The sequence below is a fragment of the Panthera tigris genome, chromosome B1 (assembly GCF_018350195.1).
Source record: "Panthera tigris isolate Pti1 chromosome B1, P.tigris_Pti1_mat1.1, whole genome shotgun sequence".
NCBI classification, from domain to species: domain Eukaryota; kingdom Metazoa; phylum Chordata; class Mammalia; order Carnivora; family Felidae; genus Panthera; species Panthera tigris.
In genome coordinates this window covers 154528275-154554683 of record NC_056663.1, presented here as the reverse complement: position 1 = coordinate 154554683, position 26409 = coordinate 154528275, and the positions used below count along the sequence as shown (strand labels likewise).

Genomic DNA, 26409 nt, shown 5'->3' with positions numbered 1-26409 from the left:
AAATCACTAAAAAATCAATGTCTAAAATGCAAAGTGAAAATGATCTTTAGGTTGCTTTTAACTGTATCTTATTCAATAATCACAGACATGCTGGCAAAAGCAAACCATAAAGCATAGATATATGCTGATTCTAAAACAGGTAAAAGACAGATTTTTAATTATTCTAATTAACACAATTTTTTAACTCTTGAAAAATTCATACACATATTATTATTAAGTTAAGAAATGTTTTTAACATAAAGATGTTTCAACATTTTTCATGATAGAGAATAATCTACTTTGACTCTTTACCTGCTATCCTATCACTGTGAAATAAATAGTGAGAATATTTAAACAAAATGTTAGTTAAAAATGATCCAGATTATCATACATATACATATAATATTCTTCCAGCTTGACTATCTCTGATGGATTTTCCACCATAGTCAATCCGTGTTCCCCTACTTTATATCTAGCTAGAGCCAAGTGTTAAACAATGACACTATATATCTTTTTGTACAATTTGCCAATTTTTGCTACTTTAGAACCTAGGTGCTCTGAATTGTCCTTGTAAAATCACCCTTCTGCAGAGAAAGGACTGAACAAAGAAATGATTCATGTACTGAAACATCAATGTGACTCTTAAATCGTATAACTCAAAGGTATTTTTACCAAAAAGGAAAAAAAGCCTTTTTGTGGGGACCCAAGCAGTGGTATCTTTAAGTAAATAGAAGCCATTAAGCTAATTTAGATGTCTTAATTATTAAGAAAGTAAAATTTTGTGAAAACTGATGTCTCACAGGCATATATCTTAAGCCATAATCTTTATTAAAATAATTTTGGACGGTCACTTTTATGCTTCTCTTTTTCAAGTTTTCATTTCTTATGCATTTCAGTGTCTTTACTTAGATTGGGTTGCTATTTGGCCTAAATTAATTTAAATATAACTTGGGATAATTATATAAGATATCTTATTACCTAATGGGAAATTTAAAAAAAAAAGTCATCCTTTAAAATTCTACCTTGCTTAAATCAGTGAGATGATTTCACTGAAGTTTCTAGTTTTTGAACACTTTGAAAAGTCCAGAGGATGCAGTGTAAATTATTATAGGTACGATATGTATGTCACTTTTATGGTTAGCTCATTTGTTTTCACATTTCTTAATCAGGCTGCTCTTTTTCAAGTGTTGTTCTTCCCATTAACCAAGACTTTTTGTTTATTTTTGTTCCAGTTGTCTTAACTAAGTCACTATTTTTAATCGAGTTTATTTCTTGTTACATCAGAAAATATATTATTTGTGTAGATATCTTTAGGAATCATCCAGTGTAATTTTTAAATGACAACTGTGAAATTATTTAATTTGAGGTGCCATTTATTTTCACTGTTTTTTTGTTTAATGTTTATTTATTTTTGAGACAGAGAGAGACAGAGCATGAATGGGGGAGGGTCAGAGAGAGAGGGAGACACAGAATCTGAAGCAGGCTCCAGGCTCTGAGCTCTGAGCTGTCAGCACAGAGCCCGACGCGGGGCTCGAACTCATAGACGGTGAGATCATGACCTGAGCCAAAGCCGGAAGCTCAACTGACTGAGCCACCCAGGCGCCCCTTATTTTCACTGTTAAGTATACCGGATATACACTGAAATGTAGTAGTTGACTAATGACAGCTTTTAATGATTCATAAACATTATCTTGTAGTAGTTTATGAAAACCACAATAATTTTGAGTTGCAACATTTATTGGATAAAAATATGAATGAATGGTATACTAAAATTATATGCCCTTGTGTATAGTTATGTGTATGTTTATATAAATATATATTTCAATATATGAATATATATTTCAATATATGAATATATATTTCAATATATGAATATATATTTCAATATATGAATTTCAGAATATGAATGAGTAAATATGTACATTAATAAAAAGAAGTATCATACATTATCTTATAAAACTCTTTAGTTATGGAAATCTAAACAGGATCTGACTTGGAAGTTACCTCTTTTCATTTTTTTCTTTTTTTTTTACTTTTGATTTTTTTTTTTTCTTTCCATACAACCCTTTACTTACTTATCCTCAGACCTAATTTGGTGCTTTTTCCTTTTTCCTTATTCTATTTAATGTTAGTTTCTACAGTGATAGGACAAACAGAAGTAAGAGGAATGGAGCAAAAGGAGAGTTTCATTCTGATTTCTTCTTTTTACTCATTTGGTGTTGGCCTACTAATTAAAGCTCTAAAAGTTAGGGAGGTATTTTTGATGGGCTTTTTAATACTGAAAGCTGGAATGCCAATATCTCCATGTTACAGTTGTTTTATATATTAAAGTGAAATAATATGTGTAAAATGCTGTCACTGTGTTAACACCTATTAAGAACCCCTAAAGAACAGCTTTATGATGATGATTATTTCTACAAAATTATATGCATTTTAGTATAAATGTTAAGTTTACTTTAGTTTTTGTTTGTTTGTTTGTTTTTCCCTTCCCCATGAAGAATATATTTTGAGATCGAAGGAGCTGTCTTAAAGGTTAACTTTGATTGTCGCTCCTGGGTGGCTCAGTTGGTAAAGCGTCTGACTTGGGCTCAGGTCATGATCTTGCAGTTTGTGAGTTCGAGCCCTGTTTCAGACTCTCTGCTGTCAGCACAGAGCCCAGTTCAGATCCTGTGTTCCACGCCCCCCCCCCATCCCTCCCCCGTGTGTGCACTTGCTCGCTCTCTCTCAAAAATAAACAAACATTTTAATAAAAGTTAACTTTGTAGAAAGGCCTGTTTACAAGTTGGTAGCTACCTATAAATGCTAATTATCAAAGCATTACTATAAAAATGTACTGATGCATTCATATTTTTTTAATCTGTGTCTTAGGGTCATGCTAAACCTTACTGTGGTAGCTATTGCTTTTAAGACCATACATATGTATTTAAATAAACTTCTAGTCAGGCTAAAGTTACAGCAGAAATATTGCATCATATGCTATAACCTTAGAAACTCTCCCTTGGCAGTAATGGTCCCTGACTCCCTTTGGGTATTTTAGGCACTGATACTCCATAATGGGCCATTAAGGAAAATGTTTAATTTGAGACTTATCCAGGTGTACCCTACTGAGATGAGATAATTTCAAAACATGTGTATTTTCTCTCCTGCCTGGTTGCCACTGATATACTAACTACAAGGAATGAAATATGGAAAAGCTCTTTTGGAATACTTTGTGAATCACAAAACACAATACATTTCTCTCATAATCTCAAGAAGCATATTTAAAACATAGATACCCTTTTTATTTAAGATGGTTCTAACAGAATTATTTTTAGACCTTGTCTGATACACATTTTTTAAATGTCCACTCTTGTATTATTTTCTTATTAATACTTGTTTTAAACTGCTTTTGAAAAGGAGACTTAATGAATTTTTTTTTACAATGTGAAATATCATGTTTAAAGTCAAAATATTTGTATGAAAGAGATGAATGGAACTGACCAGTCATGATAACTAAGCCACAGTGAAACTGTGATATAGTCCACTAGCTCATAATGAAATTTAACTTCCCCCTGCATTCCTCTCAGTTTTGGAAAGTCTTCAAAGAAAGTGTGAGTAGATGTGTATTTTTCCTTATCTGCCTGAAGGAATTGGAATAGAATGATTTTGACATTACTACTTCATTTCTTATAACTTCGCTATTCTAGACTTTAAGTCCGTTTCTTTGTGGCTAGAATTGTATTCGGAGAAATAGTGTTAAGAATAAGATGTTTTCTAGCTCAGCCCTGAAGCCATTAATGTGGCTTGATACGATTCTGGTCACCGAATTTGACGTTTAAAATTCATTGTCCCCAGCTATGGAAATAGCTTGTTAACAAATCTCAACTGTAGTGCTATTTGCATTGAAGATATTTTTTTTTTAATTTTTACAGGAAAAATGTGACTATGGCAGTTTTAAATCAAACTCTGGAACTTTAATTATAACACAAACTTACACTAGATGTATTATATTATCATGGTTTTCAATCTTGAAGTACTCAGGTAATTTTAGTTATAAAATTGCCAACAAGAAAACAACAGAAGACAGTACTAATCTAGCCCAATCATAAAGCCTCTGTAGATAATAAAAATCCAACAAATGTTAGAAACATTTGAGATTAGTTTGACTGATCACTTGTCAATTTGAATCTTGACATTAGAATAATTATGATAAAGTCACAACAATTCTACTTTGAAGATCTATCTGCTTTTTGCGGTAAGAATCAGAGTAATCTCGGTTCCCTTTTTGGAAAAAAATACTTCAGTAATTAAATAGTCATGCTGATTGGAATGAGATTGATAGGTTTTGAAGTATCCAACATTTTATTTGGGAGATATATTTTTATTTTATTTTTCTGATTGTTTTCATCTTTTTGTATAATTTAAGAAGCACTTTCTTGGCACCTAAGAACCTCCAAAATCATCATTCCTGGCTTGCTCTCCTAATGAAGTCTGTGGTCTTACCCCATACCCAAACCAAGCGTGAATAAAATGGGTCATTGCTGTCTATTCAAATGTACCAGACATACAGCATGCTAGGTAGGAATTATTTAAAAGTGAAGTTAATGAAGGCTTTTTGTTGATTGCATGATTCTCTCAATCTGAAGCTTGTTTGAATATGTCAGTGTATGCCTATATCCTAAATCTTTATCTTATTTCCTACAACTCCTAAATTAAATGCTAACCAAACCTAGCTAAAAGCACCTTACGTTTACGTAAAGTGCTGCCTTAGCACAGGAATCTATAACAAAAATACCTTAGACTGGGTGTCTAATAAACAACAGAAATTTATTTTTCACGGTTCTGGAGACTGGAAGTTCAAGATCAGGGTGCCAGTATGGTTGGGTTCTGGTGAGATTTCAGTTCCCTGGAGATAGACAGCTGTGTTCTTTCTGTAACTTCACATGGTGGAACGGGCCAGAAACTTCTCTGGACTTTGTTTTATAAAGGCACTAATCCCATCCATGAGGGCTCTGCTCTTGTGACCTAATTATTCACCAAAGGCCCCTCCTACAATTACCATCACATTGGGCATTAGTATTCACCATATGAACTTTGGACGGGGTGGCGGTGGGGGGGGGGGGGGGGGGGGGGGGGGGGGAGGTGACACAAACATTCAGCTTGTACTAGTACTGCTTTGGAATCAGTGGTCAATAGAAGTATGAGACGGTAGAATCAAGTGAATGGAAGCACACACTATGGGTCTAGACTGTTCAGGTGTAAATCTGGGGTTGTTTATTTTTAGCTATATGACCTCAGCAAGCTCTTTACACTCTTAGCCCCTCTGTTTCCTCGTTTCCTCTTTTGTCAAGTAGGAATAACAATAGTCCCTTTCTGGGGGTGCCTGGGTGGCTCAGTCAGTTAAGCTTCCGACTTGAGCTCTTGTCATGATCTCACAGTTTGTGAGTTCGAGCTCCATGTCTGAGCCCCACATCAGGCTCTGTGCTGACAGCTCAGAGCCTCAGATTCTGCCCTTCCCCTGCTCATTCTCTCTGACCCCCCCCATCTCTCTCTCTCCCTCCCTGTCTCAAAAACAAATAAAACATTTAAAAAATGAAAAAAAAAATATCAGTCCCTTTCTTTAGAGTTTCTATAGGAATAACCATAATGCTTATATTTAAAATCAATTAAATGATTGATATATTAATATGTGAAGAGCTCTTAGGACAGTGTCTGGGTATGTAAGGGCTCAATAGCTGTTTACTGTTGTTACAAAGAAGATTATCTTGCCTACTGCACTTTAGATTTTGAAATAGATTCACAGGCTCCTATTAGAAATGAAATTAGACTTATTGATTCAGACTAACATTGATAATAAAAAGTTGAGATTTTATGAGCATAGATGACTCTTGAGAAACATGGGTTTGAACTGCATGGGTCCATTTATACATGGATTTTTTCCCCCAATAAATACAGTACAATACTATAAATGTATTTTCTCTCCTTAGGATTTTCTTTTTTTAATTAAAAAAAATGTTTTCCTTTTTTTTTAAGTTTATTTATTTTTGAGAGAGAGAGAGCAGGGGAGGGGCAGAGAGAGGGAGAGAGAGAATCCCAAGCAGGCTCTGCACTGGCAACACAGAGCCAGATCTGGGATTCAGAATCAAACACCATGAAATCATGACCTGAGCTGAAACAGAGTCGGACACTTAACCGACTGAACCACCCAGGTACCCCTAATTTTTTTTTATTAGAGAGCATGAGTTGGGGGAGAGGGACGGGGAGGGGGGGGGAGTGGGAGGGAGAGAGAGAGAGAATGAGAAAGAGAGGGAATCTTAAGCAGGCTCCATGCTCAGCCTGGAGCCCAATGCGAGTTCAATCCCAGGACCCTGGGATTGTGACCTGAGCCGAAATCAAGAGTTGGATGCTCAACAGACTGAGCCACACAAGTGCCCCCCTTATGATTTTCTTAATATTTTCTTTTTTTCTAGCTTTATTCTAAAATACAGTATATAATACATATAGCATACAAAAATGTGTGCTAATCAACTATGTTATTGGTAACTATTTATTAGTTAAGTTTTGGGGGAGTCAAAAGTTATACCCGGGTTTTTAACTGCACGGAGTTGGTTCCCTCAACCCCTGCATTGTGTAAAGATCAACTGTATTTTTATTCTTAAAGAGTGAAGTAAAGGATCTATTGACAAATCAGATGTATGGAAAGAATATGAGATCCATTTCCTAATTTCTTCTCATTTAAAGCAGTTGAATTGTTTTCCAAACTAATTGCATTAACATAATTATTTCTACTTACCTTAATTTCAAACTTATTTTATTTCCTATTGCATGTATCAGTAGAAGCAAATATTCTCTTATTCAAAGCCTGTTGGAAACAGACTTCAGTCAAATGCTTTGTAGGATCTTGGGGAAGAGGTTAACTCAAGGACACTTTGCAAGAAAATGATCCTGTGTAAAACATCAATCTGTTTCATGGTTAAATGATATGCTGCCCTAAAGCCAAAAATAGCCATGTTCATTAAATCCAAATTTGTTCCTAAACATTAATAGACACTTATTAGATTATAACATTATCTGAAAGACAATTACATGGGACTTTTACTCTAGAGAACTTTCCTATTAAAATGAGCTTCCTGGATTACTTGTTTTCTAACGTAGCATCAAACTGTATTTGAAATATAATCATAAGCAGATAGGTGTTGTACTTAAGCAATGAAAAAAGTCATTTGCTAGTTTTTCAGACAGTTTGTTGAGATTTAGCATTTCCTTGCTTGAAAAGTGTTGTAAGTGACCTTTAAAAAAACACTAACTGAATACAAAGAGGTCTTTCTTTGCTCCGACCTCTCTGAAACTTGTGGAGGGAGGGATAGGGAAGAAATGAAGGAAGAACGCAGACTTGAGTGAAAATTCTAGGAAAATGCAGTTGTATTCCTAAACTACTCTTCCTACTTCTAATTTGATTTAACTTTTTTTTTTCTGTATCTTCTGTGCCCATCCTTCATTTTTTCCCTCAGTTTCCCATCCTGATTTCTTTTTCTTCCCACCCCGAAAAACATATAACTGATATTTATACAACTTGCAAATGTGTTGTCTTGACTTTCTTCAAATAATCTTTATTTTAAGTCACAGTTCTAGGCTTCTAGGTCACTGTGGACTCCTACCATACTAACTCTGAAAAATGTTGTCATTGACATGGCTAGCCTAAGGTAGTTTTTCTTTCCTCTCCATTTTCTTCTATAGACCACTACCAATTTAATCTTCTAAAAGCATAGTGTTTCAATGTATCTTCTGATTCCATCCATTCTCCCACTTAACCCCTCACAAACTCCTATCAAATGTTCTTCTGTACTACTTACCACCAGATGTCATTTCATTTACCATTTTTAACCCTACTTTTGAGCATAAAACTTACGTTAAATGAGAAGAAAGATTTTTCTATGTATTAAATGCCTACTCTTGCCAGGAATCTTTATAGGTACTATTTATATTTACTTAAACCTTATAACCACCTGGTGGAATATGTATTAATTTCAGATGTGAACATTAGGGTATATAGAAAATTGAGGTAATCTGCCTATGGTCATATAGCTTACAATTTGGAGAAGATTTAACACTTTTTCTCATTCCAAAGTTCATGTTATACCTTTCATTCTTGCTGCTTTTGATGGTTCTGTCTTATGCAATATCTAATACTTGAAGACAGGAGCTTAGTATTTTTTTTTTAAATGCAGAAATAAAGGATTAAGAGGGGTACCTGAATGGCTCAGTTAGGCTCAGATCCCCTGTCTCCCTCTCTCTTCCCATCCCCTGCTCATGCTGTCTCTCTCTCTCAAAAATAAATAAACATTAAAAAAAAGGAAGGATTAAGAAAAATATAGCTATATCCACATCTAGGCCAAGGCATACACATACGTAATATGTTTGAATTTCTTCCAGGTTGTGTTGGATCTGAATGTGTTATAAAATATACATCTCTAAAGCTAAATAGTACAGTTAGAGTTTGTCATTTGGAGGTAATGCATTGCCAAATGGATAGCAGTACCATTATATCTAAAAGTGTTGTGATTCTCTGGAATCAATATTTGATCTCAAATAGTGTAATAGCCACTAAGAAGTGTTAGGGAAGTTTGGAACCCTGACAAAGCATCGTATTATGAAAATGCAAAGATGGCATTATCTTGGTATGGTGTCATGTTGGGTACTGTATAAATACTAGTTAGTTCATCAATTTAATGATTCGTATGATATCTCTATTTAGGTTAATACCTCTATTAACTCAAGCTCTTTATTTCAAACCAGAGATCATTTACACAAATTAAACTCAGAACAAAATGTTCAAGCGTTCAGGAGCAATATAGAGGATTCTAAAAATTTTTGGAAAATATTCACAATAAATATTTACTCTCATTCTCCAAAGATGGTACTTGCAGTGATTTTTATGTATTTATGTTATGTTTGCCTTTCAATGCATTGCAAAATGATATTTAAATATTACAAAAATACACAGGTGAAAACTGACCAAATTGGATTCAAATTCCTTTGTGAAGCTTTCAGATCTTTTCTTCTGCCTCTCCAACAGGTTGTGTATTTATTTTCTGCAGCTCCTCCTTACTCAGTAGACCTGACAGACAGAGACCTGGCCGTTCTGTAATATGCTGTCTTCTATCACCTTTACCTTTTTCACAGCAACCCTTAACCCACAACGTTCGTCCTTCAGTCACTGTTTAGTGAAATCTCACTCATTTCCTCATATTCTAGCACAATTACCATTTTCTTCTAGAAGGTCTTCCAGATCTTCCAAGCTGGATTATTTCCTCTATTTTTTAAAACTCTTGTCTTTATTATATTTGAATTTGTATTTCATTATCTGTATTTCCTTTGTTATCTCTTCCTGTAGCCCTCCTGCAGTGTTCTCTTCCTGCTCTTCCTTTTCTTCCTCTCCTTTCTATAATGCATGTGTATGTGGGTATCTCATACATACATATATACGTATATATATATATGTGCAGGGCTTAAACTCATGTGTGTGTGTGTGTGTGTGTGTGTATATATATATATATATATATATATATATATATATATGAGACATATCTCCTATGACCAAAAAAAAGTTTACATTCTTTGTATTCACTGAAGATCTCTTGGTACGTATTACTAAAGGAACACATGTGTAGGTAGATTGAATTTAATATTTCTTGAAAATATTAAACAATTTTGGGATGAGCACTGGGTGTTATATGGAAACCAATTTGACAATAAATTTCCTATATTAAAAAAATAAGAAAGAAAGAAAGAAAGAAAGAAAGAAAGAAAGAAAGAAAGAAAGAAAATATTAAACAAGATGGTTGTATTATCTCTCCTCTGAATCTCCAAAGGGATCAAGTACTAGTTAAGATAGTATTTATTACTAAAATGTTCAGCTCCCTATTGCTACTAAGTAGGCATGATAGTTAAATACTTTTTTATAAATTTTGATGCAAATAATTTGGTCACTCAGATGCAATTAAGGTATGTACTTGAATATTTACCTTGTTCCATTTGTTTTTATCAGAGGCTCAATTTTATGTGATTCCAAAAATGAATTCATACATAAGAATTTTATATTCTTCACATCTCCATTCTTCTTCCTCATCTCTGAAACCTTTGTCTCCTTCCAATGCCTTCTTCAGTGAAAGGAAGAACATCTTCTCAGTACCAATATTGATCCCCGTATCATTTATCATTGTTTCAAAATTTATTGGGTACCTAGTACTTGGCCCAATGCTAGACAGTGAGAACATAAAGGAAGAAGACAGGGAAGTTCTGCCAGAAAAGTTGTTTAATTGCATTTTGAACAATGAGTGAAGTTATAAAAAAGAGGATGGAGGCTTGGAGATAACAGCACATTCAAGAGTCTGCAAGTGCCCTTGTATGGCTAAAGCACAGGGTCATCTATGAAACTTAGTAGGACTAACCAAGTATCAGTAGAATGTGTATGATTCGTCTGCATGACCATCACCATTTTCTTCTTGTGTGTGTGTTTTTGTTTGTTTGTTTTAATCAATGGGAACTTTTTTTTTAAATTTTTAAGTTTTTATTTTAATTCCAATGAGTTCACAGCATTCTATTAGTTTCAGGTGTACAATATAGATAATTTAACACTTCCATAAATCACCCAGTGCTCATCACGAATGAATTCCTTAATTCCATCACCGTTTTAACCCATCCCCCCATCTCCCTAGTTAAATACTTGTTAATAGTTACTTAATACGTTGTTGGTTTTTTTCTCCATCAATAAAGAAAGAAAAGATTCTTAAACTTATTGCAATGCTTTTGTTTTCAGAGTCAAAATGTTAAAGTGTTTAATTTTTAAAACAGAAATATTTTTTAAATACTTTTAAATAATTTTTAAAAACAAATACGAGGACCAAAGGAATAGTATAGTCACCTGCACTCTCTCAGTTAAGAAATAATAGATATAATTCTTTTAGCAAACACCAAGAAAACTTTAAAAGAAACACAATATGTATAGATTTCATAAACTGCCAATTATAGCTGACATTAAAATAATAAGATCATTAAGGGGCGCCTTTGTGGCTCAGTCAGTTAAGCGTAGGACTCTTGATTTCTGCTCAGATCATGATCTCACAGTTCTTCAGTTTGAGCCCTGCATTGGGCTCTGTGTTGACAATATGGAGCGTGCTTGGGATTCTCTCTCTCTCTCTCTGCCCCTCCCCTGCTTGTGTGCTCGCACGCTTTCTCTCTCTCTCTCAAATAAATTAAAAAAAATACATATTTACTCAGTCTAAACTCCTTTAAAATTCTTTTTACTTCTACCTAGTGATGATCAGACCAAACATTTTAATATTTTATAGGATTGTGGTGGGAGGAAGCTATCTTATAATCTAATAGCTTGTCTTGCTAACCTGCTTCTTTACCTTAAGAGTTAACTATTTCATAGAATATCCATTCACATCAGAAGGAGTCGTCCATGTAAAACTACTTTTGGCAAGACACTTTTGGGAGAAAAGGTCGTCTGTCATTTCATAGGACATGGACTATGAAACATTGCTGTATATGTACTTATGATTATGCAGCACTGATAAATCATAGAAATCTTGCAATCTTAGATTTGAATAAAGCCTCTCATATAAGCATCTGTGCCACACTAAACAATTTAGGTGAAATATATTTTCCAGTCTTATTAAATTAATATTTCTCAAAAACACTTGTCTTTTTTGGGCTACAATTGGTAGATCAATTATAAATGTAGTGAGCTATGTGCACATAAATCAGATTACATAGATGCTCTGTAATGGATATTTACTTGTTAAGGTAGTGACAAATAATAGAATAGCTAGGTTAATCACATTTATATTTATATTATTTTTCATAGGTTACCATATGTCAATTGTGTATAACAAAAAAGATAATTTATGGAGAAGGATTGTGGTAAATATTTGATTTGTTAATGAATGTAATTTCAAATCATTCAAATTTCCGAATCCAGGTACTAACCCTGGAAGAATTATAGATAATACCCAAGTGATATTTGCAAACACTTCTAAAGTAAGGGTTTTTTGGTGCCTGGGTGGTTCAGTCACTTAAGCTTCTGACTTCAGCTCAGGTCATGATCTCATGATTTGTAAGTTCGAGGGTCACATCAGGCTCTCTGCTGTCAGCACAGAGCCCGCTTTGGATCCTCTGTCCCTCTCTGTCTCTTTGCCCCTTCTCTGTTCATTCTGTCTCTTTCTCAAAAATAAATAAATAAATGCAAAAAAAAATCTCAAAAAAAAGTAAGGGTTTTTTGTTTTCCTTTGAGTTAATAGCTATGATTTCCCTATATGAAATAAGGAAAAACAAACCATGTTATATAGGAAACTCCTGTATTATAATTAGCAATGGGGCTATAGGAATATAAACCAATTAATTATTAAAATAGAGCTACGTGGCACTTTATACATCTGGCGTGCACTAAACATGTAAAAAGATTGACCTCTGAAAAAGATTTACATGGCAAAAAGAAGCAAATAGGCAAAGTAAAATATGGATTAATTGAAATTTATAAAGTTCATATGAACTAAAGTTCATAGTTAGCAAAACTTGTGATAAATGAACATTTATTACTTGGGAAAATGTACAAATAATACAAAAAGGATATAGTATCTTCACTAGATTATAATTATGAGGTTAATAATAAAATGCAATTTTCCTTGGAAAAAGATTGAGAGAGTAAATTATCTTACAGAAATGTGATTAAGAGTAGCTAAAATGTTGGGGTGCCAGGGTGGCTCAGTTGGTTGAGTGTCAGACTCTTGCTTGTGGCTCAGGTCATGATTCCAGGGTCATGGAATCGAGCCCTGTGTCCAATTCCACACTGAGAGAGAAGACTACTTAAGATCCTCTCTCTCCCTCTGCCCCTCTCCCCACTCATACACATACTTTCTCTCTCTCTCATAAAAAAAAAAAAAAAAAGAGTAGCTCGAAGGAAGGTAATAATTCCAAGATAAATAGTATTTGGAGTGTAGAAAGGAAGCGAATATACAACAAAAATTAAAGCTTCCAAATATGATTTAAGAAGGACATATCAAAAACTTAAACAGGGAAAACAAATTATGACACAACAATTTAAGGTGAGAATTTGCCCAAAGTAAAATCAATGTTTTAAATTTAAAAGAACTTTTGTTTCAGCAATAACAAGAAAAGTTCAAATACTTTCAGAGTGTAAGTGTATTGGATATGAGGGCAGGTTAGTCTAAATCTAACAAATAAGGGATGATCTGTGTAGTTTATGACAGAAGGCTTTGGTTACATAACACATTTGTAGAATATCTTTCCATTTTGTGATTTTTTTTTTAACTTTTAATGGAACATCAGTCAAATAACACAGTTTCATAATTATAATCTTAAATATTAATGATTAATGATTTGTATAGGGTAGCAGGCAAAACTGTTTGCCATAATTGGTAATCTTTGATAAAAATTAGAAATGCCACCTTTTATGAATAATTTTTAAAACATTAGTGTGTTGGTTTATTATTGGAAATTAGTGTCATAAATAGTATATTTTAAATGAGAGAAACACTGAAAATTCTCCTTTATGAAACCTCACATTACTTTAGTGTGCATTGTTCAGCTATAGAATTCTCAAGGAGAGTGTGCATACCCAGATACCTGTGCTATTAGTCATCAAACTTGGAAGTGAGAGGGGTGGAGATCAGGTGTTTCCTTTATCCCTCAATTTTGAAGGAATAAAGGAAACAAAGGAAGTTGGTGAATGACAGACACACACTAACAGACATGCATGATCAGTGATAATCTCTGTCACGCGATATTTTGCGTTATCTGTAAACCTCACAACCAATTTGCAAGGTGAATATTGTTCTCTCTTTTATACTTGCAGTAACTGAGATTCAGAGAGGTATTCAATCTTGCCTTAACACCAGAATATTAGGTCGGCATATTTTTTTTTAATTGAAGTATAGTTGAGACACAATGTTACATTAGTTTCGGGTGCAAAGCATATTGGTTGAATAAGTCTATATGTGAGGCTCTGATCATCCAAGTATATCTACCATGTGTCACCATACAACACTATGCTGATACTATTGACGATATTCCCTATGCTGTACCTTCTATCCCTGTGACTTATTCATTCCGTTACTGGAGGCCTATATCTCTCACTGCCTTTTGCCCATTCTGCCTATTACCACTCCCTCCCTCTGGCAACCTTAATTTTGTGTCAAGTATAATTTTTAAATCCCTTGCATTTACAAAAGAACATCTGACAGCTTTTCACTTTGTGTTCCTAGAACATCTCACGTAACACATCACATTTTGCACAGCGCTATAATTATTGGTAAATATACCTTTTAGCATTTATATTTTACTGTCAGTGGTTGTAAAAGGGCTACTACATCTTAGACTTGTAGCCACACTCTTCCCCCTTGACCCACAGTGTTAGCACAGTGTGTGGTACCTAGAGAAGGCAAAAGAAATTTATTGTAGGTGGAACTGTGTTTTGAAATTGACTGGTTAAATGCTTTATATCAATAGCGAGTCTTTTTTATGTGTAATTTTCTTGTTATATGTGACTTAATGAGTCTTTGGTGCCTTTTCTTGGTTTTTCTTCTCTGTGTGTGTTTGAAGAGCTTTGTTTCAGAGATGTCTTAAGTGGAAATCCCTTTTGTATGAAACTGATTGTTTTGGTAGTTAATAGCATAAATTAGAAAACAAAATATCCCTAAAAGTTTCCTATTTTTTTTTCACTGTTAGTAGGCAAGCAGTAATGGTTTGTCTTTCTATAGGTTATGAGCAATCTTGTCTTTCAAAGTATCTATTAAAATTTATATGGTTTGGGGCGCCTGGGTGGCTCAGTCAGTTGAGCCTCCGACTTCGGCTCAGGTCATGATCTCACTGTCTGTGAGTTAGAGCCCCTCGTCAGGCTCTGTGCTGACAGCTCAGAGCCTGGAGCCTGCTTCAGATTCTGTGTCTCCCCCTTTCTCTGACCCTCCTGCATTCATGCTCTGTTTCTCTCTGTCTCAAAAATAAATAATCATTAAAAAAATTAAAAAAATTATATGGTTTAATTATTACAATTTTATTATATATGCCCCCATATTAGCACATTATTTTGGGGCTGTGGGTGAATGATAGGTGGGTGGTGTTACTGGATTGTGAGGACATGTTACCCTCTTTAAATAATAGCTTCTATTCTCAATTTCTTTCCTCACCTCTGTTTACCCGATAATCATGAAAACAAATTCCTGTGCTCAAACACAATGAAAAATATCTGAGTAGATGTGGTTTCGTGTCCTGCTATGATATCTTAAAACAAATCATTATTATAAATAATATGTATTTTCTTATCTTTTCTATAAAGTAACTTTCTCCCACTGTTTTATCATTGTGGAAATATATAACGTGAAATAAAATATTCTAATTTCCACTAAAACAAGAATTCACAATAGTAATACTCATATTTCACTATGGAAATAATTTTCCCTGTTCCTCCGAAGGATACCATGTTACAATTAGTCTGGTTTCCTTTTTAAACACGTCTTCACTTTTCTCTTTGCCCCGCTATGTCTACCTAATGTATCCATGCTGTTCCAGGTTCTCCACTCTTCACAATCAAATGACATATTTAAGGGGCGCCTGGGTGGCTCAGTCGGTTAAGCATCTGGCTTCAGGTTAGGTCATGATCTTGTGGTTCGTGAGTTCGAGGCCCGTGTCAGGCTCTGTGCTAACAGCTCAGAGCCTGGAACCTGCTTCAAATTCTGTCTCCCTCTCTATCTGCCCCTCCTCCACCTATTCCCTCTCTCTCAAAAATAAATAAACATTTAAACAAATTTAAAAAAGAACATATTTAAGAAAGGCCTAAATCTTTTTGGGAAACTTGCTACATTGGCCCCTTCCTTTGCACAATTAATACCCCTAATTATCCTCTTACATTTTCTTGTTTATTTCTACTATAGAGAGAGCAAAGAACACTGGTGTCGGAATCAGACATTTGGTTTGGAATTCTTATTGCATAACATTTTTGATTTTCTTCCTCAGTAAACATGAAATCATATTATCTGCTTTACAGATTTGTATGGAGAATTAAAGCAGATAATTTTATAATATCCAGAATACTTCTTGATATATGATAGGCACTAAAATAATTAATTAATAAAATAAATAATTAATAATTAAAATAATAAAATAAATAAGAGAATATAATTTAGTCTCTTCTTTATCTTGTAACTTCCTTTCCTGTGTTCTGTTTTTCCCATGAGTGTGAGTTGTGAGAAAAATTGTTCTCCTTCTTCTGCATTCTCAGTATCTGCCAGAGTTAGTATTTAGTATATATTTTTCAAGTAATGAATAAATAATTCGCCTAGTGGCTACCCACGGTTATTTCCAGTGGCAAAGTAGTTCTGTGTATGTTTATGTGTTTGTGTGTGTCTTTGTGCATACATGCATCTAATGCCAATTTTTGACACTGGTATATTGAATGGACTTAGAGGAAAGAAAAGAAAAGACATAGTAACTAAATGTTGAGAATAAGGAAGTAGTGTTTACTTGGTGGTATATCAGTCAGTTTTAGTATCCATTTTTGAGTGCCCATTAATTATCACATGTATATTAAATAATGTTTTAAATTAGCAATTTTTTCCAAAAGTTATTCTTTGAAAGCGTTACACACATAGCAATTAAGAATAAGTTCTGGGGGTGCCTGGGTGGCTTGGTCGGTTAAGCGTCCGACTTCGGCTCAGGTCATGATCTCACGGTCCGTGAGTTCGAGCCCCGCGTCGGGCTCTGTGCTGACAGCTCAGAGCCTGGAGCCTGTTTCAGATTCTGTGTCTCCCTCTCTCTCTGCTCCTCCCCTGTTCATGCTCTGTCTCTCTCTGTCTCAAAAATAAATAAACGTTAAAAAAAAAAAATTAAGAAAAAAAAAAGAATAAGTTCTGAATGATTTCTTTGTCAGAGTGTGAATAGGAAAAGGAACGGAAATATTTCACATGCTTCCTTTCCACATACCTTCTCTTTTCTCTCAACCACTTCTTTTTTCATCATTCCTATTTGTCAAAGTAAAATATTATTAGACTGTCTCCTGTGAGCTTCATTTTCTTACAATGTGTCTGTGAGATGAAACTTTTTTTTTTAATCTATTGTGTTCAGATTTAGTGTTCTTGGAGCCTGTTTATACCATAGTGAGTCAAAACATTTTTGAGCCAAATTATTGAATGGTCTTGCTTCTTAATACATACATGTTAAAAGGATGAATAGGATAATGTTGAAAACTAATGAGATGTATAATCTGAAGACATACACTTATGTGCTAGACACTGTGCTGGGCAGTACATATTTTACATATATAATTAAAGATTCCAAATTTTAGCTCATTAAATGTTCATATAGGCATATGAATCAACTAGGGAAGTGAGGCACTGAGGGTTTAAATGACTTGCTCAAGCAAGGTCACAGTACTGGTAGAGCTAATAATTGAAATTGGGTGGTCTTGCTCCAGAATCTGTGCTCTTAAGTGCCATGCTATAAGTAACAATGCCAGAAATTCACATAAATCTGTGTAGTTTTGCCTTATAACTAAGGCAAATATTTCAGAAATGTTTGGAATTTATTTCATCGGAATGAGATTTATCAATACAGGCTTCAGTAAACTATCTCTATTTTGTATAACCCTTTCTGGAAAACTTTTAAATTTATAAACCCAAAATATGAAATTGTTTTAAATATTGGGTTTGAAATGCAAACTCCTTTCCTGATAGAAATAAATTTCATTATATGGAGATTTCTATAGGGCTTTCTAGAAGAGAGAGAGAGAAGGAGAACGACCCAGTTTGTACTGATTGATCCGTTTTAAAGGTGCTGACTGTGAAAAACATCTTCAAAATTTGGGTCACGCTCTTTCGGTATTTTTACTTCTTAAGATAAATCTGTGCAGTCTTTAAGAGAAGGCAGCTCTATCAGTTTGGTTCAGTAAAATAACTTCCTTAATGCTTAAAGTTTTTAATGTCTTCCATACATATTTAAAACTTTTAAGCAAGATTCCACATCTTAAATTGTAAGATCCTGAAGAATCATTTCCATGTTTTGTTCAGTCTCCTATCTTGTGTTCCTAGCCCAGTGCTTTGTATTTCAGTGGATATTCAGTAAACCTCCTTTGAATGAATTAGCTATATTTAAGCATAAGTACTTAACATAAATCTAAGATCTTCATGGATTAATGTACAAAGATGCTTTGGAAAATAATATAGTTAATATTTAGAATGATTTCTGAATTGAATATCAGGGACTAGAATGAAAGTAAGACTCATACATGTAACTTTTATTTGTTAACTTGTAGTATATGGTGATCAATGAATCTTACGGTAATGGTAATGAATGAATTTTTTGCTTTATTATTCTAATGTTAGTAAAAAAATAGGTTTGTGGAAAATTTTTATATAAAATAAACCCCAACTCTATACATATTAACAAATTATACAAATCAATTGCTGATTTATTATGGAACAAATTGATATAACATATTGATATTAAGTTTTCCAGTGAGACTGAATTATTTCTTTCAGTCAGTTTGGAAGCAGGGAAATAAACTCTGTGGTGATATATGCATAAATAGTGTCCTGCAGATTACTTCCTCATTTTTATATATGACGCCTTAATAAATTAGATTGACGGGAGGGAGGTATACAGATGTTCAAGTCAGCAAATGAACTTTCAAGGAATTAAGATGAGAATATGTGTATTTGATAATCCATTTTGTTTTCTTGTTTGCAGAATTCAAATTTGGGATACTGGTGTTTCTGTTTTTGAGGATTTTTTTTTGAGGGAAAGTCGTTTTTTTTTTTTTTTTTAATCATCGGTCTTGGAATACAGAAGAGGAACCAGAAATACAGTCATTTTGTTTCACGCTGGGAACACTCAGTTTTGAGGCACTCACGCCCGAGTTCACAGCCATGTGGCCATCACAGCTACTAGTCTTTATGATGCTCATAGCACCGATCATTCAAGGTAAGACCTTTACTTAGATTTTTGTGCGAAGCTTCGTGTTGTCCCTATTTGCACTGGATCCTTTCTTGTAAATCTTTGCTCCATGATTTAGCAGCTTTTGCCTGCATAAATAGAAGTAAATTAAATTAAAAAGGCCATAATATGTACCATGAGCTGCAATAAATACAACTTTGAGTTTGATTTCTGAAAGTAGCTTTTGAAATGTATTTTTTAAGAATTCTTGCATGTTTTACTATTTGTTTTTACCATACATGTGGAAAATCAGCTGAATTGTTAACTATATCATTTATTCTGAATTTTTGGCCTTCCTATTTTTGTAATTACAATACTTTTTAATTTAATAAGTAAGTATATTTGAAAGAAAACACCCCCAAAATCTGCTTTCTTACACCAAGTAATTGTTTGTTTCTGAGTGTTTACTACTGTGTTCAGTCTTTAATATACAGAATGCAAACTAAACCTCTCATTTAACCAAAAATTGTTTTTTTCATATACCTTTTAATGCAAAGAAAGAAAGAAAATGCCAAAATGATATGAACATATGCTGAAAGGTAATTTTATGGAAGAAAACTAATCACCTTATAAAAAACTGTATATTTTGTTCATTTAGACATTTTGGTATTTATAACACAAATGTGATAGTTAAATGATACATCGTTGCAAATTTTGTGAAAGATAATTAATAAATAAGAGAAACTCTATACGACTGAGTAGAATATTCACTGAATCTTTCTAAAAACTGGCAGAGTCTACATACATATGTAACTTATTGACAATTTAAAGTCTTCTACTAATTATCACTGGTTTTGCACTAAGATGAAAAAGGTGTAACACAGTTACTCTCTCATACATTAATGACAATTATAGCAAAGAAAGGGACACAGCTGTATTTACCACTGCTTAGGAGGTCTCAGAATAGTATAGTGTAGCAAGCACCTGAAATCAATTTTTAGCCTCTTTAGCTCACTTTTGGTTTTTAATTGACTACAAATATCTGTTGTAGTTTATCAGGGATGCAATTCTGAATTTGGCACATATTCTTCTTTCAACCTGAATTACATTCTGCCGTCACTATAAAAACTGGATAAAATACCTTCTGTGTCTTTTGACATTTTTTCCCTCAAGTTTCCCTGGTTTAGCACATGTTTTCTAAAGTAATCACTAAAATGTAAGGTAGTGCTTTATTAAAGACATGAAAGTAAACCTGTACAACCATCTAGTTTTAAATGATGCAAATTCATCAACAATTTCAAAATGTTTCTTTGATCCATATACTGATGGAGAACTTACATTCACATAATTGGGGACATATATCATTTTGTGGTAAGGGACAATAAAAGAATTCTATCCCTTTAAACAAGTGTTTTTCTAATTATCTGTATATCTAAAGATTATTCTAATTAGGTTTTTTGGTGTTATAAAGATGCCTCACTCATAAGGTTATTTTGAGGATTAAATGAATAGCATGTGTAGAGAATCTAGCACAGTGCATGACAAGTATTCAGTGTTTGAACATGTTAATTTTCTTCATCATACTATCTGCCTCACTAGTTTATTTTTGTTCTCATTGTAACAACTGGAAATTAGCTAACCGTAAGAGCTATTTCATTTGATGTTGATAATCAGAAAAAAACAAAAATCAAAACTCTTTCACTCTCTCTATATGTATACATAAAATTCATATTTAAAAAGTCAGTCTAAAGTTATACTTGGTTAGGGGAAGGTAGATTAAAAATAGCAGAAATAGACATTGTAAGAGGCTCTCTTTTCAGAGGTGAAATTTCTGATTTCTAGAAACTGATACCCACTATGTATTTCAGTTGGCCCCAAACATGGCTGAGCCATAGATCATGGGACTTGGATTTAGACCTGTCTCACCCCGCTCCCCACCACCACCCACACACACCCATTCACACACTCATCCTCTCTCTGAGTAACTCTGAAAAGTATTTAAAAACTCCTAATAGAGCAAATAGAAAATTGACCTGGTATATAAAATATGTTGGGCTAAAACTGAAGTAATCCTTTCCGCTGCATGTGAACTACTTTATATTATCTTGACTTTGAGCCATATTATGCTACATAATATAGAAGCTTTCTATTTATAAACTTTATCCTTATTACCTTGAATAGGAATTTTAAAACTTCACATCTGAAAAAATGCAAGTCAGTTTTGTCTGTCTTCTATAGAAGGCCTTCCCCACTGCTTTTGTGATGCCATTTCTGACTTGTAAATAAAGGGCTTCTTCATATGAACAGCCTTTTGGAACCCAGATTGCTTATAAATACAGGAATGCATGTACCTTTGATCAGTGTTGATATTAGAAGATAGACTTTTTTTTTCTTTTTAGAATCCCTACCAATCCTGTCTTAAAGGAATACCACATAACTTGGAACTTTAGACAGCTGAGTTAAAGTGATGTCACAGTTACAGAAGGACGTACTCTTGTTTCTGAAACATCCCCTGGTAGCATCTCTTTGCCTACTGCTGTTGAGATGTCCAGCTTCATTTGCTACTCCTGACCATAGAGAATTAAGTTATCTGGGTATGACCTGAATTGCTTTTTTCTCCAGAGCAAATAATAACGATGGCTACTGATTTCATAGCCATGAACTTTAGATGTATTGATACAATTAATCCTCACAACATTCTCATGGGTTTAATATATTTACTATTACAGTAAAACCTTGGTTTGCAAGCATAACTCATTCTGGAAACTTGCTTGTAATCCAAAGTACTCGTATATCAAAACGAATTTCAAGAACCATTGGCTCAGTTGTGATCATGTGACATTAGATGTCATGTGCTACTCATATTGCAAGACATCGTTCTTTTTTCAAGTTAAAATTTATTAGAAATGTTTGCTCATCTTGCAGAACACTTACAGAACAAGTCATTCACAATCCAAGGTTTTACTGTATTATCATTATCATTTTTTTACAGTAAAAACATTGACATACTGAATGGTAAAGGAACTTGACTGAAGTTACACAACTATTATGAGACCTAGATGAGATTTAAAATGAAGGACCTGGCTTCTTGAGCTCTGGCCTTACTGCCAGTAGTTAATCAATTACTATGAAGGCCTTTCTTCCCTGCAGAGCAAACCATCTCAATTCTTCTGATCATTTGGGAGAAGGTGAGGCAGACGTGCAGATCCCCTGCCTCTTCCAGGTTCTGGGCACAGGCAGATGGGGCTTTGGAAGTCTTACAGACCTGTGATGAAATTTCAGCTCTGCCAGCTACTAGTTCTGTAACCGTGTTACTTGGTAAACTTGTTGACAAATATCCATTATCACCCAATGTGAGCCAGAAAACTGGGCCAGCTACTAAAAATATGGTAGTAAACAAAAGATTTTAATTATTCCCTCAAGGAGCTAACAGCAACTTAAAAATTTGTAAGCCTGCTTTTTATCTGCAAGCATGAACATTTATTCCCTCAGAGTTATTTTAGAAAATAGAATAATATCTATGTATAGCTTCTAAGGTAGTACTTGGCATTGGTAAATCTTTCTTGTATTTTTCTATTCCTAACTACCTTGAGATGGAGCTAACACTCTGAGAATTAGATAAGAATTACAAATTATCTTCATCTTACTGTGAGAATTGAAATACACTTTTTTTGGTACTTGAACCTCGCCATTTAAGTTTTTACAATATATTCTAGGTACTAGTTTCTAAACAAATTATCAAGCTGGTATGCATGAAGGTTTAGTATATAATTGTCTATATATAATAACATATTATAGTATATGATTGTATATAGTTGCAGTGGTGGTACTACATAACTGGTAATATATAATTGTTGGTGGTGCATTTTGTGCCTGATTTCCACATGGGTAAAATTAGAAAGTAAGCTAAAGAATAAATCTGAAAAGTGTTTATGTTAGTTGAATAATCTCCATGTTATCCTAGAAAGTCTGGCCAGTGTTTGATATAGGAAAACAAAATTAATCAGTACATCCACACTGTATATGTATATATACACAATTTTTAAGGTAGGAAATGTCTCTGGTTCTGTGTTTATCTGTTCATATTTTTTTGTCTCTGTGTACCTCTGTATTTCTCTTTTTTTCTGTTTTCCATGACTGTGCCCCTTTCCCGTACAGCCATAAACCCTTATCTATAATGCAGCAAGACCTGGCAGAAGTAAAAAGAAACCACTAAAGCAGATGGCCAGTTTTTTGCTGTTAACTAATGTAGTGTAGCATGAAGATAAAGGATTTTTTGTTGTTGTTGTTGTTCTATTGATGTGGTTGGGAGCAAGGGACAAGAAGGGAATTGGAGAACAATAATCTGATAATAACCTGGGCACTAGGGCTTATTATGATTGGCAGTAAAGGAATACCAATGTCCAGCGTGATACATGGGCTAAGAGATCTGGTACCCAAGCCACAATGGATTGAGAAGGTGGTTGGGGTGCTCAGATATTTTAACCGTATCTCCTCTTGATTAAATTGTACTTATAAACTGCATCACAATTGAAAAGATAGAAAACAGGATAATTGGAACTTCCTGTGGGTAAAGGGGAACAATATATTTATGGTACCTCTGCATGCAAAATGAGGCTTAAAAAAATCCTTCTCTAACCACCATATGCATATTTTTTCTGACAGTCTATTTTTTAAAGTTGCATGTGTATTTATATATTTGTGGACTTTATAGGCTGTTTTTTATTATGGTCAAGGAATTAATTATAATAATCAGCTATTAAGAGCAAAACTGTTGATCATACCCATATATATTTAGTACTATATTTTTATGTAATTTGCATTTTATTATTAATCTGATTTTTACAGTTATAATACTGTTTAATGTGTCAGTGATTTAAAATAATATGCACATTTCTTAACTTCTAATAAAATATGAAGCTTGAGAAAATATAAAAATACATTTCACTGCATAGCATCTTGCCATATAATTCTCTTTATGAAGTCATATTTTATTGATTGTGAAAAAAGTCAGCTTGACTTCTAAGCTCTGCTTAACTTTGTTATTTTTAGAAATTAATCATCCTTGGAATGTTTATAATGTTTGCCAGCCTAGATAATTTGTAATACTCCCAGTAATGCCACTATGTTTATGGTCAAATATGTTATACAGAAAAAAGTCTTTGTCATGGTCATGATATATGAGGCTACTGTGGAACACATCCAACACCATCTGCATTACCCACTTGGTACTGAATTTCAAAATATATATTTTGTAAGTTAACTGCAATCTCTAATATCACAATATAAATCACAAATACACATAGGTGATAGCTTTCTTTTACAAGAACGTGTTCAGAAACCTTCCCTACCTACTCGGTATGCAGGTTATTTATTGGAAAAGAACTTTTGCCTTTGCACTTGCAAAGTGTGTTATATGTGAATTATATGGTACTGATACTCTATGAGTAACATGTATTTACTGTGAGAGCGAAATAGCATTTTCCTATCTTCAGATTTTAGGTCAGACTATTTGGGGGTGGTTAGGATCGTATCTTATTTTTTATATTTCTTGGCCTTGGGGTTGACCAGGACTGCAATAGGGTAGTTGTACTCTTGGTGTAGAGTGAAATTAAAAAACAATTGGATTACATAACTTATAAATATCTACTTATTTTCCTCTTGTTTGCATTGCTAATTACTTTCATTCTCAATGTAAGAATAAGTGTTTTCACATGTATAATTTCATGTAAGTAGCTATAATACATATTTCATGCATTTACTTCCTCCATTCTGATTGCTAAATGGTTCTTTAATGACCACTCAAAAAACTGAAATGCAGTAGTTGAAAGAGTCTCATTGATTTGTTATGTAAATAAGAGACAATATATTGTATTATGATCTATTTTAATTTGGCAGTTTAGAATAAGACCTTGTTGAAAAATAGGGCTCATTCATTCTCTACTTGTTTTTGAGTTTTTTTTAAATGTTTATTTATTTTTGAGACAGAGAGAGACAGAGTGCAAGTGGGGGAGGGACAGAGAGAGAGGGAGACACAGAATCTGAAACAGGCTCCAGGCTCTGAGCTGTCAGCACAGAGCCCAACACGGGGCTCGAACCCACGAACCGTGAGATTATGACCTGAGCCGAAGTCGGACGCTCAACCGACTGAGCCACCCAGGCAGGCGCCCCTGTTTTTGAGTTTTTAACTGATAAATTGAAAACAAGTAACTTACATTTTGTTAATTACATTTTGTTTTATCTCTATACTTGCCCTATATTGTTATCATAGCAGGAATTAGGTCCTTTCAGTATAGAAAATTGTCTTCCTATTAAAAAAAAAAATCTATCTGAAATGAAACATTTGACCAAATAAGCTAGGGTAGTTAATGATTTGCCAGAAAAATTTGATAGTTGTATTTACAGAAGTAATAGAAGTAATCTTTGTATAAAATAGGCTCTCACAATGACATTTGTTAAGCTTTAGGTGTTTATTTCATCTATACACACTATAGTTTGTGGTGATTTGAATGCCCTGAAGTCAAGGTTATAGCTTACTGGTAAAGTACAAGCACATAGTCTCATATATCTCTTTGTTTGTCATTGCCAGTGTCACCTACTTTATTGTCAAAGTAACTCTCCTCATACAAATTTAACTCAGAAAGCAAAAATCCAATAATTCCATGACCCAATGATATAATAAATATTAATGTTTATTAGATTTTCCGTGTAGTCGTGTATGTGTATATATTTTTTAAAATTGGAATGTTAGAAATGAAATTTGTCTTTCATTTTGATTTAACCTTAAAATGTAGATATTTCTGTATTGTATTTAAATTTAAAAAAATGTATCATATGTAGGAGCCATCGGGTACCTAACCATATACTGATAGCTCAAAAGTGAAGGTCATTGACATATTGCCATTATAAATAGCACTATAAAGGAACACACCTGTACATAAAATTTGACTATATCTTTTTATCCCTAGAAGAAAATCTCTTGAGAAATAGAGAGTGAAAAAAAAAGACTTCTTTTTAGGTTCATTAATAACTATCTTAAGTCAATGTTAATAAATTATCAATGCAACCTTGCTTGTTATTAATGCAGTTGTTTAGAACAATTCCACAAGTTTTGGCTACTGTAATAATGAACAATACAAATGAGAATAAACATTCAAATGTTAAGATATTATTTGCCAGGTATGATGATGTATTCAGAAAATTCTAAAAAGAAAAGCTTTCTCAGAATAATGAGAACATTTACAGTTCAGATATATGATTCTCATATTCATAAATGATTTGAGTCAAAGCAGCAATGAAATGTATGACTTACTTAGGAAATATCATAGGAGGAAATACATAGAACTTATGAGAAGAAATGTCTAAAACTTTACTGGGAGTTATAAAAGAGAACATGTAGGGGCACCTGGTTGGCTCAGTCGGTTCAGCGTTCGACGTCAGCTCAGGTCATGATCTCACAGTTTGTGAGTTCGAGCCCCTCATCAGGCCTGTGCTGACAGCTCA

General features: G+C 33.7%; 1 protein-coding gene across 3 annotated transcripts in view; it reads left to right on the top strand.

The window, feature by feature from the left end:
- Positions 1 to 26409, top strand: part of ADGRL3 (adhesion G protein-coupled receptor L3) — a 687513-nt gene that overhangs the window by 154357 nt on the left and 506747 nt on the right. For all 3 annotated transcript variants that reach the window (XM_042984449.1, XM_042984448.1, XM_042984447.1), the window contains exon 4: positions 18721 to 18954. In XM_042984449.1, coding sequence (XP_042840383.1) covers positions 18900 to 18954 — 55 coding nt within the window. In that variant the 5' untranslated portion in view covers positions 18721 to 18899. The remainder of the gene's footprint in view (positions 1 to 18720; positions 18955 to 26409) is intronic.